The sequence below is a fragment of the Ambystoma mexicanum genome, chromosome 7q, assembly GCF_040938575.1.
Source record: "Ambystoma mexicanum isolate Mex_15411 chromosome 7q, UKY_AmexF1_1, whole genome shotgun sequence".
NCBI lineage: Eukaryota > Metazoa > Chordata > Amphibia > Caudata > Ambystomatidae > Ambystoma > Ambystoma mexicanum.
Genome location: NC_090941.1, coordinates 548,962,013 through 548,978,503, shown reverse-complemented (window position 1 = coordinate 548,978,503; position 16,491 = coordinate 548,962,013). Strand labels below are relative to the sequence as shown.

Below are 16,491 nucleotides of genomic sequence, written 5' to 3'. Positions count from 1 at the left end.
GGTCGAACATTCTTCTTGCTGGACAACAACTTTCTTTGGTTCTTCTTCGCCCCAGCTATCATAGTGAGGCTGTCTGCCACATTAGAATAACAAATCATCTCAGACTTTACCATAGGACAGGAAGGGTTTAGTGATGTTTTTACCTTGTGGGGTAGGGAGACAAAGGGGCCGTGTCCCAGATTGTACTGCCTTGTCCCCAGGGAGGAAGTCCTTCCCCATGAAAACCTCCTAGAAGGCTAATTTCCCAAACTTAGTGAGTCCCCCAGCAGCTTTGCTGGATTTTTGGTGTTTGTTTTTTTCTCCTGCTAAGAGTGAGACTCTTATTCCCACTCTTAGACATGATTTGAGGTATGTCTTTGACTTGTTATGTGCTTATGGGCTATGGGGTTTCTTTTCACTCCATAGGGTATCATCTGTTTTTCTGTATGTTTGGTACACAGCACCCTCAGTGCAGTACCACAGGAGTGTCACAGTGACCCCCAAACATAGACTCCCTACCCTGGGACTGACTACTGTCTCCCAGGGCATGTAAAGTCACCATTGGCTTTACTAGTCCAAAATTGTGAACAGAACCAGTACAAACCATCCTATTGTGGAAGTACTGGTAAGGGGTAATTCGATTGCCCCTGGGTCTGTTTTCGAGGGGGAACCTCGTCGAGTTTCTGGCTGGTGGCATTGGTTACCACATGAAATATTCCACCAGAATATTCTCTATGGGATTTTCCCATTGATTTTAAATGCACCACTTTTTGGTGCAATGTTAAAGATACCGCCGGTTTATTTATTTAATAGTAAATCACCGGTTGAGTCTTTTTGCCAGAACTCGATTCTAAAATGGTGTTTGTGTCCGTCTCTGTAACTCTGACCAAGGTCGAGCCCTTTGTTCTACTATTTTGGCGGGATTTTCCATAGAAGCACTCCAAATGGTGCCACTCTGTCTGGGTTCCACAGGAAGGGTGGAGGGGGGAATTGGCACCCTGGACTGCGTTGCCTTAGTAACCCAAGTCGCACTCTACTCTGATTGGCTCAGTGGTGAGCCGACCGGCTCACCACTTAGCATGTGTGATTGACAGCTAGGCTGATGAATGGGGGTTTTTCTGCATAAAAGCAGGGCCTTTGGGACTGGAACGTCAGAAGTCGCCACAGGACCTAAGAATCCGAAGAGGGAAGAAGCTGAGCAATCTGCAACGACGACACCACCAAGCCTTGCTGCAACTACCTCCCCACTTTCCCGACGACAAGAGAAGATCTTCTGCTGGATGAGTCTTCTTCCCCTGAGCTGGTGGGATCAACCAATTCGCCCTTTTCACCTTCCAAAAACGTCTCTTGGTCGAATCGCCCGTGCCAAGCAACCCGGCAGCCGGATAGCCAAGCTCACCACTATTGACCACGAATAAAAGGACTGCACCTTTTAATCGGGAACTCCGCTGCTGGTTTCATCCCTGTGCAGTGCAACGACTCCACATCCCCTCCTCGACGAGATCTTCTCTTCCCCTGGTCGGAACCACAAACTTCAACCACTGCCAGGAACAACTGCCCCCGCTGGAGCTTCCTTTCTCTTTAAGGTACTTTGTCCTGCCTGGCCTCCCTTTCTACAGATTGCTAAAGGTGACCCTTAAATCCTTGGCTTCTAAACTGGGTTGGCTTCAGGACTTCCATCTATATCTTTTGAATCACCCCAACCTCTTTTGAACACTCTGCAAAGACTTTCAGTGCACTTTAAACCGTGTGATCCTGGGCACATTTCGCTTTGCTCCATTTAAAGTGGGCCTGGCCTATGAACTTTGGCTCAACAGTATAACCTGCCTTTCTCCCCTTGCTCTGAAAGTGTTGGGAACTGTTTTATTCTTCTGCTCTGCCTTTTTCTCTCCCTTTAACTACATTATCAGAGTGCCATCTTGGTTAAGCGCTCACATCTGTTCTAACAAATAGTAGTGTTTTAACCCTGACTGGTCTGAAAACTATTAAAGGAGGTGTGTATACTTTACCTGACTGTGTTTTAACTTGCTTTTGATTGAGAGTGCTAGTATATGCAATAAAGTGTGTTTTAAATAAATAATTATATACTTTTTATACAAAGCTCTGGTCAGTGTTTGTTTGCTCTACTGTGTTTTGGCCCTATTGTGTATACTCTGCATACTGCCCTACTCTAGAGAAGTCTGACTGCTCAGCCACAGCTACGAGGTAAATCTGGGTGGTGCAGACTGCTACCAATTGGGTTTACTGCTTACTCCTGTAGTCTTAATCTTTTTGCAGTGTTCCCCAAGGGAACTGCACAGGATTCTGCCTAACACTCCCGCATGTTACCACCCGTAGGGTGGACTATCGGTTAGCGGCCTCACCTCCCTAGCGGCATGGAAAGGGGTTCCACGCTGGGGAGAAGTGACGCCATCTGAGGGATGGTCACAGGGGCTATGGTGAGTGTTAGTGACCAGAAGCATCAGTAAACTGACAGTACTAATAGAAGCAAGGGAGAGTAGTAAAGGGAGGAATACCTAGGTCCATACATCATACACTCCCCACCTAACCTGAGACTGGGTAATCTGATCTCAACTGTTTGTTCCCCTGGTTCTTTTTAGATGCATTGCTGACTTTGGTCCTCCCCTGTTATTATATCCTCACTCCCTTGCTTCTATGCTCCCTAACTTATTCTATGATTGTAAAGTGTCCTGTTGCTTCCCGACGTTAGGTCCATGCTCAATAAATACCCCAGTAATAATAATAATAATAATAATAGTAAGAACAGTAGTAGAGGGAAAGTAGGAAGAATGACAGATAGTAGGAGAATAGGAGTAGCTAGTGGTAAGAGTAGAGTGAGACAGAGAGAATAACAAGAAGCAAGGAAGTAGAGTGGAGGGAAGGAGGGGAGAGACAATCACAGCAGAAGTAGACGTAGGGGGTAGTTTGAGTTAAGATAGATAATAAGAACAGGAGCAAGAGTAGTAAGATCAAAGGGTGCAGGAGGAAAGGCAGAGAGAAATCAGAGGGACAACAGTACAGTGAAAGGAGAACACCTGTTGAGACAAGTGGAGAAAAGGGTCAGGTAAGAACATGTGTGGAAGCAGAGAGAGTGACACTGGGGCAAAAGAAGGCACCTTCCCCAAACTAGCACTATTACTCTAACCCTGCCCTCTTCCCATGCACGCTGGCTTCAAAGACATTCCAGTGATCAGCACCTGTTGGCTTTGGGATGTCAGTGCTGCCTCTGAAGCACCATTCCTAGGGGTCCTACTGCAGGAAGTGTATCTGCCCTGTGGCGGGGGTGCCCTTTCTTCCTGGGACTCAAAGAAGGCAAATTATGGCAACTGATCCACAAAGGAGCTGTGTAGATCCTCAGCCTAGATGACTATGAACAGAGTTGGCTGGTTGATGTCAAATAAATGTGGCTTCATAATTGTGTGCCCTTATCATTGACAGTGCTACAACAGGGTAGTTCATTTTTAGAGATTTACTTGCCAACAAACTCTTTAAGGCAGACAATTATTATAGATCAGAGGTCCAGAATGTATAATGGCTACCTTTGCCTGCAGTGACCTGGTGGTCCAGCAGCTGTCAGGGATGCACAGGTGACCATTCAACCTACTTTGTGCCACAGCGGGGATAGTGCCGCCAGTAAAACGGTTATAGCAAAGCACTAGTGTGTACTAGAATTTTGGCATGGAGCATTTTGAAAGAGGGTCTGATTAGCAGGCCTCCCTTTCAGAAACAGAATTACCTGCATCATTTTATTTTCATAAAAATAAAAAAAGTCGGGGCTTTCAAACCCTCACAGATGGTGAAGCGTCACAGTGCCCCTGACCCTAACCTGCTTCAAGGATCCGGAAATGGGATACAGAATTGTAAAAGGATGAACATGAAGGTATTGCCAAAAATAAAAAGAAATCTTGGCATTATAAACAGGAAGTACAATTATGACAGCAAGCTAATAATCTACTAAGCAAAAGGTTGCAATGCATACCTTACTACGTTCACCAAATTTGTGCTCAAAGGTATTGAAGCAAAAAAGGCGTGTGCTCTTCATTCATGATCCACCTGCTGATCGTGACTTCAGTCTGGGGACTAATTGGTAAGTAAGAATGTCTTTCGGAATGCAAAACACTGCACCTATAAATACTAAATCATAAGAGTAGTGCACAATCATGATTCCAAATAGTAAATAAACAATGCAAGAAACCATTTTAGGTGCAGTATGACTGGGTATGCCTGCATGTTGCCTTCTCCTTTTTATGAAAAAGGACCCATCAAGATCTGCTGTCATTTGCAAATATCAAAGGAAGAAAACATATTTTTGGGAATAAAGCCAACAAAACAACCTCAATATTGTACTTACTTGACAGCAATTTATTCCGTCTGACCTCATTGGGAGGTATGATGTGACAACCACTCAACCTAAAAAGCAGAAACAAAGGTTGAATACGTGGTTTTGGTTATCTTCTCATAGCCTGATGTTCTTCACAACAAAAGAAATGCAAATTGGGGTGTTGTTAAAAAATCCACTTTTGGCAGCGGAAGCAGAGGGAAAATAAATTTTGAGGGGGGTATTGAAGCGGATTCCCCACCACTATCAAAACAGGTAAACACTATCAGCAGTGACAACAGTTATATGGAGGAGGTGGATTAGGGATTGTACTGTGCTTCTAGATCACAAAAGGATGACTTGAGACAATGTTTGAGAACTTTAGAAATCAACAAAGGCATCTGAAGATAGAAACAGAACATGGACAGTGGCTGAAGACGAAAGATAAATAATGTACCGACAAAGTCAAATAGGTTTAGTTGTGGGTAAAAAAAGGTTTATGGTATGTGCTATGTGCTGAGCATTCAGATCATGATTGTGCGAAGTCAGTATAGTTACACAAACAGTATTTTTAAATGTTGTTGGCATCCCAACGCCTACAACACTGTAAATCATGAAACCCTCTTGCAGCACCTCAATCCCTTCTCTCCCCTGCTAATGCCCACAGTTGCTGCGATTGGTGTCCTTCTTCCTTGCTGCACTTGCACATTCTGAATACGCAAAAGGCATAGTAGGTTTGTCCTGTTTTCCTCTTCCTCCAATGCTCATATATTTTGTGTTTTTAATGTATTTTAATGTATTTCCCAATCATGCTCCCTCCCTGCCCTGTGGGCGCTTTGAAACAGTATTTTATATTGTATAAGCACATAAAAAGCAAACAATAAAATCAGGTTCTCACATTCTGTATCTCACATTGCCAAAATTCCTAGGAGAATAGAGTGTTGCAAATACTATTTCAGGAAAGTTGGAAGGGGAAGGTGGTTTAAATAGTAAATAGATTCTATTTAGAGAGTAGAACAATTTCTGTAATTAGTTGTTCTATTTAATTGTTATTTTTTTTTTCCCTTAACTAACTTTCATTTAGAAAGTTGAAAATGCCCCAAGCCAAGATGGTGGAACACTTTCCCAGCAGTGATTGGTGTATTTATTAGAAGACAGCATTGTGATGTCATTTAGAATGTTTCCAATAACTACCAACTGCCTTTCATTAAAGTTTTCACCAGAATAGGTCATGTTTTAGTTCTCTCCAGTGATTAAAGTTATAGTTTCCACTAAACTATAGTAGAGTACTTATCTTTTAGTATAAATATATCTATCAGGATTTAAGTAGTAGTTCCAGTTATAGTGAGTGAAGATCTACAGAAGAAAGAAGATTGCAAGAAACTTTGGTTGGCTGAGTGGCAGATTTTTCAAGTCAAGTCGAAGCTAAGTTTTCAGAGTTGTTTCTTAAAAATCCAAAGAACTTATTATTTTTGTCATGAGAACTATATTTGAACATTTGGGTCAGTTTATAGTATATATATTTATTTTTAAAATTCTAGCTTAACTCTTTTACTCGTGAAAATGTGGATTGTTAAATTAATGTGAGCGTTTTCGTTTTCGCTTGTTTTTAGTAAACATTTATTGTAACAATACTAACCTTTTTCTTACGAGCGCGAGACTGTAATTATTGCGCGCGTATTGTTTATTTTTTGACCGCGCGCTTTGAGAAAAGGACCCTATTGCGTCGCTCGTGCGTCGTGGACATTTTGGAAGTGCGTCGTAGCGTCGTGGCCATTTTGGAAGTGCGTCGTACGTCGCGGCCATTTTGGGATTGTCTTCGTACATGTGTCGCGGTTATCTTTTGGATTGCTGAACTTTGTGAATCTTCGTTACGCTTCACGCACGTGAATTGTAGACTTTACAGAATTTTTTTATTGAAAGAATTTTCCACTAATTAAATTCTTAAAGACTTCATGGTGAAATTAATCATCAGCAAAACCCACTCCAGGTATTTTATATTAAACATTTTCTTTATGAGGAATTGTTAACAGGAAAGACAAGCTAGTAATAATTTTGGGAATTATTTCCAGGACAATATTAGTAAGCAAGAAATAAGAATTCAGTGAAGAAGCGAAGTTATAAGAAGTTCTTCCTTGAAAATACATTTTAAGTTTGGTCAAGAAAAGACAATTTCAGAAGTCTCCTGTTTAAGAGAAAAAGACAGAAGAAAACAGCTATATAAGCATAGGCTTCAGGTATGAGAACAGAGTTATAAATTGTTTAGAATAGAAATTGAGATTAGCATAGTATTTAAAAGATTGCCTTTTATTTTTAGGTTCTCAATTGCTTAATACCAGAGACATTCCTGTGAAGACAAACTGAAGTGCCAGAAGCAAGAGTTCCTGTGTTTGTTTGTTTATCCATTCCCCTTTCCCCTTGGCTTTGCCTGGCCAATAGTTTTACGTTATAGGATTGTTGAGCAGGCAGGCTTTGCGGGCTAGGTGGGCCAGCTTCACTCCTGCAGGATTCTACTCTTCAGATCTTTGACAGTTTTTAATGTATTTTAATGTATTTCCCAATCCTGCTCCCTCCCTGCCCTGTGGGCGCTTTGAAACAGTATTTTATATTGTATAAGCACATAAAAAGCAAACAATAAAATTAAAAAATCAGGCTACGGTAATAAGAGGCACTGCCTTGAATTGGTTTGAATCCTTGCATTTGTAATTTCTTGCCTGGACCATTTCAAGATGACCAAAAAGTGCTTCCAGTAGTGAGACACCAGAGGGTGTCTCACCCGCTAGTCCCTGGGATCTTTCTATCAGGTGGCCAGGGAACAGCTATTGCCTTTGGATCCAGACCCTGTGGGTGCACCAGCACGGGAGGATCACCTTGGTGAGGGGTCTTTGGAGAGTGGGGATGGGATAGCAAATGGTAATACGCGGTATTCCCCCCTTTTTAATTCTTCTACCCAATCCTATTTTATGGGATTTTTCAAAGTCCCAACTCCCCCCGCTCCCTTTTTTTTCACAAACACTGGGCCGAGGAAAAGGATGACTGACTACAACCACAGACCAACTTTCTCACATCGTACTGGACATGTCCCGTTAAACGGGTCCGGCAAAGTCAGGCACTTTACACTAAGTGCATACACCTGATACCAGTTAGCTCTCCTCACATGAATAAAAGGCAACAACTAAAGACTCACTCTGAGCAAGGGGGAACATGAGTATGAGCAAAACTTCTGGGACGAAGGCACACCTACTGGAGCAGAGCAACAGATCAAGGGAACGAGAACAGCGGTCCGAAAACCCAAGGCTTCCCTACTGGAGGTCGTTGCCTCCAACAGACTGCGAAAGACACGTGGAGAAGGTCAGATCTCATAAGTGAAGATGCCATTGTGTTCCAAGGACGCCAGTGACCCTCCCGGCTGAACAGCAGAGTTGGGGAGGCGAGGCAAAGCCTGTGGTACTAACCTTGACCCGTGAATTGAAAATATCAAAACAAGAAAGAAGAGCACACAGCCGTTGAGTTGGCAAGTAACCTGAGAGACCGGTGTGTGTTAAACCGAATGAAGTAGCAACATTATATCGCCAGTGAAGGCTGCACGTGCGTTGATGAGAGGCGAAGAAAGGCAGACCTGTGAATGAACTTTGAAGTAAAAAGGAGCTGTGAGATCAGTGATACTAAGTAATGGAGTGGTCCGGCAAAAGGAAGTAGCCCATTCGAACGTCTCTGTGAAAGGTACATTGTTTGAAGTTATAAAGCAAATTAAATTAAAGTAACCGTGAACCTTGAGTCGAAGTGGTCCTGCGGTAGTCTGGAAAGCACCACACACATTCAAATGTTTTTGACAGGGGTCTGAGCCCAATTGAGGGAGAGCAGAATTAGAATAAACTTGGGGAAGGGAGACCATTGCAAGTTTGTGCTGAACTGTGACGTGAGAGGTCTGAGCCCAGCAGAGGGCGACCTTCGTGAACTGTGTGCTGTAAGGTCTGTGCCCGGAGGAGGGGGACCTTTGTGAACTTTACGTTGGAAATACAATTTTGGAAAGGCGAGAAAAAGACTAAGGTGGAAGGCCGGGCGTGTGTCAATCCACGGTTTGGAACTGCTAAGAGTGTTAGAAACCGAGCCAGAGTGGTTCATCCTGCCTACAGGGACAGCCTTACTCCGTGAGGTGTAACTTGAGGGGGAGAGCTGGTTCAACTACCTGTATTCTTTTGAACACCGATTTTTCCTTTTGCATGCATTTCCCCTTTTACACGTTTTGTATAAGAGATAGGGCAGACATTAGGTTTTGTTAGCATATGCCATTTTAATTTGACTGACATCACTATGACTGTTTTTTCGTATGATGTTCGAGACTACTCCCATCTTAGTTACATGGCAAATTAGGAGTTTCTCTGATCCCAACTTTTTCAATAAAGGTTTTACAAACTGTACCCATTGTGTCAGTGTCATTCCTGTGATACCATGCCTTCCCTACACAGCACACAAACTGCAAAGGGCTCATGTCTTCATAAGCCTCAGACTAAGGGGTCAAATTTCTTCAGCCAAAACATGGCCTATGTTGATTGCCGGTAAACATTCAGCGACTCCATAAATTCTGTGCCTAAAGCCTTCTAACTATTCACCCAAAGAGGTCCCCATATATCATTATTTGCCATAAAGGTCAGCCCCCATACAAACATTTTGGGATGAAATCCATTCATTTCTAAATGTGATCCCTCTGGAACTGCCTAATGATATTAATGGCAATAATGTCTGTTCTTCTATAGCGCTTCATTCCTTGATTCAGCTTACAAGCGCTTTAATAGCAGGAGCTATTACCTATTTTTAATGGTTTGCAATCTTTCGACCATTGAAGGGTGAAAGGCTGTGTTGGCCGAGCCACAGACTCGAAGTTGAGCAAAGTAGCCTGGCCTGTGTGCGAGGCGATCACTTATCTCGAGCTATCTTCCTCCATTCAATGTAAAGTTAAGAAAGGCGTGCATGATGATTCATTAGATTGGCTGTGGCTATTGCCAAGATCTAATCATTTTACTACTGTGTTCCCACCAAGCTCATGGGTCAACTTATGGCGATTCACACAATGCACGCAGAATACCGATTCAACCAGTATTAAGAGTAAGTGTCCTTTTAGTGGTTGTTTTGAAAGATAGTTGCAGCATACAGAAATTAACAATAAAGAGCAAGTTGGAGTAAAGTGTTCTGGGGGGAAATAGCCAGACCACCTGGGTTTGGCGATTCTTCTCATCTGCCATCAAGGTCTACTTGACAATGCATGACAAAATAGTACCCAGTCACTTCACCAAAAAAAAGGTTTTATATATAGGGAGAGGTAAGGGACTAAAAGTGGTGGGGAAGGGTTTGGGGTGGGCTTAAAACCTAAGTAAACTGGAGGCTTGGGGGAGAACCTCCCCAATTGAAAAGAAAAGAAAAAATAATTTCGGTAAAATGTCCCTCTGTAAAAAAGGCTTTGGTAAAATGACAGTAAATCGACAAAACGTGCAACTGCTTTCAAGCAGTGTATGGTTTACTCCCAAGTCTCCACTCGTCTCAACACTGCCTCTTTTCTTTTATTATATCGATCTGACTTTCGACCTATTCACCTTATGGAAACAGCTCTTCTTTCTCTTGGTGGCTTTTTTTTGCCCACTAGGCTAAGCAATCTTCCCTTCTGGTTCTCCTTGACTTGTCATCAGTTTTTGACACCGTAGCTCTGCTCTCTTTCTCTTCTTGGCTTGAAGGATCCTGTTTTGAATTGGTTCTGTTCTTATCTCAAATCACACGTTCCTTTGGGCTGATCAAGCATCATCTGTTTTTCCTCTTCAATAGGGTGTCTGTGACAAATCTGTGGAGGCGCTCCATTCTCCCGTAGGGTGAGACCTTTCCCATGGGGCCAGGGAAATGCAAAATGCAACCACAGTAGAATAGTCCCCTCGGGGGTGGTGCACAGGGGGAAAATCACATGGGAGAGGAAGCCCCTTATGGAATTAGGTGCGACCATCCCCTGTGAATGTGGTATACCTCTGCTTTAGTACACCCTCCCTCTTTGCCAAAGCCAAATCCTCCTTACCTTTTTCAAACTAGTGACAATATCTTTTTCTTTAAAGTCAGCACACCTAATTTGTTGTTAGACCTGACTAAAGCACCAGAGAACACAATGTGCGTGTCATACTGTTCCAATGCAAGTACTGTGAAGAAGATGACCAGGAATATGAGGATCACTCCATTGAACCGGAGTTAACAGTCTAGTCTATCACGGCACTTGATTGATCAATGGCAATTTAAAATAGCAGAGCGAGAGCCATCCTTTGACGAGGAAATCCAGGCAAAACAGATAGACACCACGAGACGCCGAGCACAGGGGCAAATGGGAGCACAAAGGTAGACCAGGACAAGGGGACTACGTTTGTAGTTGACCTTGTAGTTTGCCCTCTGTTCTCGGACATTCAAGGGAGTGTATTTACTATCTTCATCCACAGCTTAATGAATAGCCCTTGTTTTTGGCTTATGAATCACGTGAGGGGAGATTGCAAATTTGTCCATTTCGACCGCTTATTTACTGCTATTTGATTCAGTTATGCTGGGCGTCATTGCTCCTCTTGGCCTCTAGAAAATTGCTCACTCCATCTTGTAGGAGCCTTATCTATTGTTAATTGTCCAATACTTGGCTCTTGCACATGTTTTCTTCTTCTTTAATGTAAGAGAAATGTGTCTCACATCCATGGCTTCTCCATCTGCCTCCCTTTGTGCTTTGCATTTATTCCTTGAAATAGCCAACACAGACTCCTCTATGTTTTGGCACACAATTCTCCAACGTTCTTTATATGTTCATCAACACTCCAGGTCATGTGACAGCATTCTTCTGATGGTATCCAACGTCCTACATATTCTTTATGATCCTTGGGATAGTAGAACTTCGTTCCTGGAGGTGTAAGGGTGCTTTGCTTTATATTCGCATGGGTAGTTTCCCTATTATGCATTCATTCACCCACCTCCAGCATCTATATCAATCATTAAATTCATCCCAATAGTCTATTGCTCCAGTTATTTTGAAAGCATTTGCCAGCCAGGTTGGAATCCACGATAACAGAAATGAGAACCAGTAATCTCCTGCTGTCTCATCAGCTTCATCTTCCATCTTTTTATGCATAGTCGTCAGCATAGTTATTGCTTCTTTCAGGGTTCCATTTTCTCCATCACCGGATGGTATGAATGTACAGCAAGGCCGGACCTTGGCGCACAGGCCCCCTTCCATTGCTGTAATTAAGTTCAGGACATACATGTTCTGGAGAGTCATCAGCCTGATGACTCTCAATTCTTCATCGATTGCATTGTATCCTTTCATTGTTGCATTGATTGCATGTAACAGCTCCCATCTGGTAATCTGCAGCCACTTGACGTTCACTACAGTCTGGAGTTCTGGCATAAATATAGATATCATAATCATTGCAGTCTTGCTGAGTAGTTTATGTTCATCTGGAATGTCTTCATTGGCCTTTCTTGATTTTGACGAGAAGTAGTTCTCCCTTTTCAGCCGGCGAAGAATAAGCAACCTCATTCTTCTGCGAGGTTCGTTCATTTTTGGAAATTCATCGATTTTGAGATCACTTTGAGAAATCACTAATGCTGGAACATTCATTAATACAATGGAACATACTCCTCCCCGATTTTTAGGCAACTGCATGTAAGCTCTGGATTCACAGGCCCAATATCGGTCCATCAGTACTGCAGTTCCTCCGTTCATCTCAGGGACCTCGGCTGTCTGTAAACATCCTTTGTTCTCTCCAACCAGAACTGAACCTCCATTCTTGAACAATGTTGTTGCATTGTTTAATGGTATTATGGATATTGGTCCTGCTTAATTGTCGACTCATGTTAGTAACTTAGAATACTTGGCCCATGATTCTAGGCATCTGTCATTCACTATTTGCACTATGCCTACTGGTTCTTTCTTCAATAAGTGTGCAGGACAAGATAATAGTCCTTCTTCCTATCCGGTACTGGTGGCAACACGCCCATATACCAATACCTGAGGTCTCTCCCAGAATCCAGGCTCTCCTGATCTCTCAGTCATATCTGAGGAATCCATCTTCTTCATCTCGACAATTTTTATTCATTCTCCAATCTGGGACGGATACATACGTTTTTTGCTTGTCCATCCCATTCCACTTTCCATCCTTTTTGTCTTTACATAAGTATCTTCATATGGAAATGTTGCTTTTGATTGCCATTGTAAAGTTGCCAATTTTCCTTCGAATTGCCCTCTGGTCGTACATGCTGCTAGATGACAGACATATTTCATCATGTGCAGGCATCTCTTTGGCACTAAATGTCCTTTCTGTGTTCATGGCATATGGTATTAAGGAACAGACATAGCAGCTTTCATCCGACGCTCTCTCTCTCACCTCATTCATGTGCCGATACCATACATTATTTTTTTAAATGAGCCGAATTATCCAAATATGTATTTACAACTTCATGGTCTTCACCAACATACCTTTTAAATCAAAATAGGTGCCTTGTAAGATTGTAAAGAATAGTGTTTGTGCTTTCATCGGGGACAATGGTAGATGTTTCATTGTTGCCTCATCATGTCTGCAGCATTTCTTGTAACATGTCGAAATGCCATAATAATCAGGAGGAAAACTCAAATCGTAACACAGAATGATATCACAATTATTATTCTATGAAAGCTCATCGATTTTCTTGATTACAATGAGCCTCTTATATTCTGTAGTCTCCTCATCTTGTTTTAATTCTGAATATATGATATATTACTCACTGTAATCGTATTTCTGATGCTTGTATCTGCTTAGAATCACATGCTATGCATAGGCCGACATCTAGTGGAAGCTGCAGAATATTACAGTTGTTTTCGAAACTCGAAAAGGGATGTCGAAAGGGTGTGCCAGTAATAATACTATCTCTAGTGTGACGTCCACTGTACCCATGGTGCTTCACGCTTCGAGGTCACTCAGATTGTTTGTTTCTGACATGAGGTAGCATGAAGTGTGCGTGAGTACAGGTGTATCCAAGCAGTTAGATCTCAGTAAAAGCTCATAAAACATCTAGGCACCTTCTCGCAGGGGAGGAAGGGTGGGCACGTGTGAATCTAAGCAGATACAAGCATCAGAAATATGATTACGGTGAGTAATGTATCCCTTCTGAGGCTTGTGGAATCTGTTTAGATCACATGCAATGCATAGATTAGCGAGCAGTGTTAGGAGAAGGTGGTGGGTTGTGAGCAGGAGATGCGGCAAACAGATGTTTTAGAACCGCTTGTCCCATCTGTGTATCTGCTTTGGAATGGATGCCAATGCAGTAGTGCTGAGTGAAAGTGTGTACTGAGCTCCATGTAGCTGCTTTGCAAATGCTATGGGGACATTTGCGATAAAAGCCAACGTAGCTCCTGTGCTCCTTGTGGAGTGAGCTCTTGGTGTGAAAGGCAGTGTCTTGTTTGATAATGAATAGCATAGTTGTATGCATCTGACTATCCATTTGGAGATGGCACTCTTGGAAATGCGGTCTCCCCCTCTGTCTGGTGCTACGGAGACAAACAGCTGGTCTGTTTTCCTTAGCGGTCTGGAATTATTTACGTAGTAAAGGACCGCCCTCCTCACATCCAGTGTGTGCAGTTTTACCTCAGCTGAGCTAGTTGGATTCTGAAAGAAAGCAGTCAATGGATTGGTTCACGTGGAATTTGGAAATTAATTTAGGATAGAACCTAGGATGTGTACGTAAAACCAATTTATCTTCATGAATTATAAAGAAAGGGTCCTACACTGACAATGCTTGCAGTTCACTAACTCTTCTTATGGAAGTAGTAGCCACTAAGAAGGCAGTCTTGTATGTCAGGTGTTTAATTCTTGACTTATGCATAGGCTCAACCGGGGGCCCCATGAGCTTATCTAGTAAAACATTGAGAGCCCATCCTGGCGGTGGATTAGAAATTGGTGGGTGGAGTCTCTTTACCCCCTCCATGAATGCCTTAACTAATGGGATTTTCTACCACAATTCTTTATTTTGAGAGGTGGTGTAAGCTGATAAAGCCGCCAGGTGGACCTTTATGGAGTTGAATACTAACCCCGAGTCGAACAAGTGGAGCATATAATGTAGAATGTTGGATGGAGTACATTCCATGGGGTTTATTTGTTTAGATTGGCACCAGATTACACATCTTCTCAACTTGTCAAAATAACAGTGTCTGGTGTTTGGCTTACAGGCCTCCTTGAAGATATCCATACACTGTTGAGGCAGATTAGGGTGGCCGAACTCTATGACCTCGGGAGCCAAGCTGCCAGGTTCATTGAGTGTGGTTGAAGATGTACTGTTATTCCGCTGTGTTGGCTCAAAAGGTTCGTCTGACACAGATGTTTTATGGGATGGCACATCGTCAGTTTGCGCACATGTGGATACCATGGCTGTCTTGCCCACATAGGAGCAACTAGGATGAGTGTCATCTGTTCTCTGTTAATCTTGTTCACTATCCTGCCCATTAAGGGAGTCGGGCGAAAAGCGTAAGCAAATTTCTCTGACCAGTTCATCCATAGGGCGTTCCTGTTGGAGTCTGGTTGGGGGAACCTGGACGTGAAGTCTGGGCATTGCTTGTTTTATCCTGTAGCGAACAAGTCTAGTGTGGGGTAACCCCATTGTGAGAAGATGTGGTCTACGACACTTGGGTTCAGTTGCCACTTGTGTTCCTCTGGTAGGGGATCTCTGCTCAGAGAGTCTGCTGGAGTGTTCAGTACCCCTGGAACATGTTGGCCGGATTGAAACTCAAAAATGGGCGTCAACCTAGGGCATGCCAGTAATACTATTCCTAGTGTGACGTCCACTGTACCCATGATCCCTCACGCGTGTAGGATCCTCAGATTGTATTTTTTCTGACATGAGGTAGCATGAGGAGTAGCGTGAGAACAGAGTATCCAAGCAGATATAAAGATAAGACTACAAGCAACCATGCGCCTTCTCTCAGAGGGGAGGAAGGGCAGGCGCATGTGACTCTAAGCAGATACAAGCATCAGAAATACGATTATGGTGAGTAATGTATCCCTTCTGAAGCTTGTGGAATCTGCTTAGATCACATTCTGTGCATAGATTAGCGAGCAGTGTTAGAAGAAGGAGGTGGGATGTGAGAAGGGTCATGAGCAAATAAATGTCTTAGAATCGCTTGTCCCACTTGAGTATCTGTCTTGGAATGAGTGTCAATGCAGTAGTGCTGAGTAAAGGTGTGAATAGAGCTCCATGTAGCTGCTTTGCAAATGGCGTCAAGGGGTACATTTGCAATGAAAGCCAGAGTGGCCCCAGTGCCTCTTGTAGAGTGGGCCCTTGGCGTAAAAGGCAGAGTTTTTTCTGAAAGGGAGTAACACAGCTGGATACATTTGACTATCCATTTAGAGATGGAGACTTTAGAGACGTGATCCCCTTCTCTGCCTGTAGCTACGGAGACGAACAGTTGATCCGTCTTTCTTAGCGGTCTGGTCTCGTCTACGTAGTAGAGGACCGCTCTTCGCACATCTAGTGTGTGTAGTTTCACCTCAGCAGAGCTTTTGGGTTCTTGGAAGAAGGCCGGTAGCTCAATGGACTGGTTAACATGGAATTTTGAAATAAACGTAGGTGAGAACCTAGGGTGAGTTCGTAAACCAGTTTTTCCTTATGAACAGTAAAGAAAGGATCCTGCACTGACAGAGCTTGAATTTCACTGACCCTTCTTATGGATGTAATGGCTACTAAGAAGGCAATTTTATAGGTCAGGTGTTTGAGACTAGATTTATGCATGGGTTGAAAAGGGGGGCCCACGAGTTTAGCAAGTACCACATTAATGTCCCACCCTGGTGGTGGGTTGGAAATTAGAGGGTGGAGTCTCTTCACCTCTTCCATAAAGGCTTTGACAACTGGCACCTTCCACCATGACACCTTGCTATGGGAGGTTGTGTATGCTGACAGTGCAGCCAGGTGTACTTTGAGTGAATTAAATACCAATCTGGCATCCAGCAAGTGGAGCATGTAGGTAACAATATTGGAAGGAGTGTAATCAACTGGGTTGATTTGTTTATTCTGACACCAAATAACAAATATTTTCCACTTATCAAAGTGACAGTGTATTGTGTTTGGCTTCCTTGATTCTTTTAGGATATCCATGCATCTCTGTGGTAGATTGAGATGGCCAAACTCTATGACCTCAGGAGCCATGCTGCCAAGTTCAT

General features: G+C 43.0%; 1 protein-coding gene across 1 annotated transcript in view; it reads right to left on the bottom strand.

Moving 5' to 3' along the window:
• The window catches only part of EPSTI1 (epithelial stromal interaction 1), a 636,716-nt gene that overhangs the window by 560,321 nt on the left and 59,904 nt on the right, over positions 1-16,491 (bottom strand). The window contains exon 2 of the mRNA XM_069639242.1: positions 4,331-4,389. Coding sequence (XP_069495343.1) covers positions 4,331-4,389 — 59 coding nt within the window. The remainder of the gene's footprint in view (positions 1-4,330; positions 4,390-16,491) is intronic.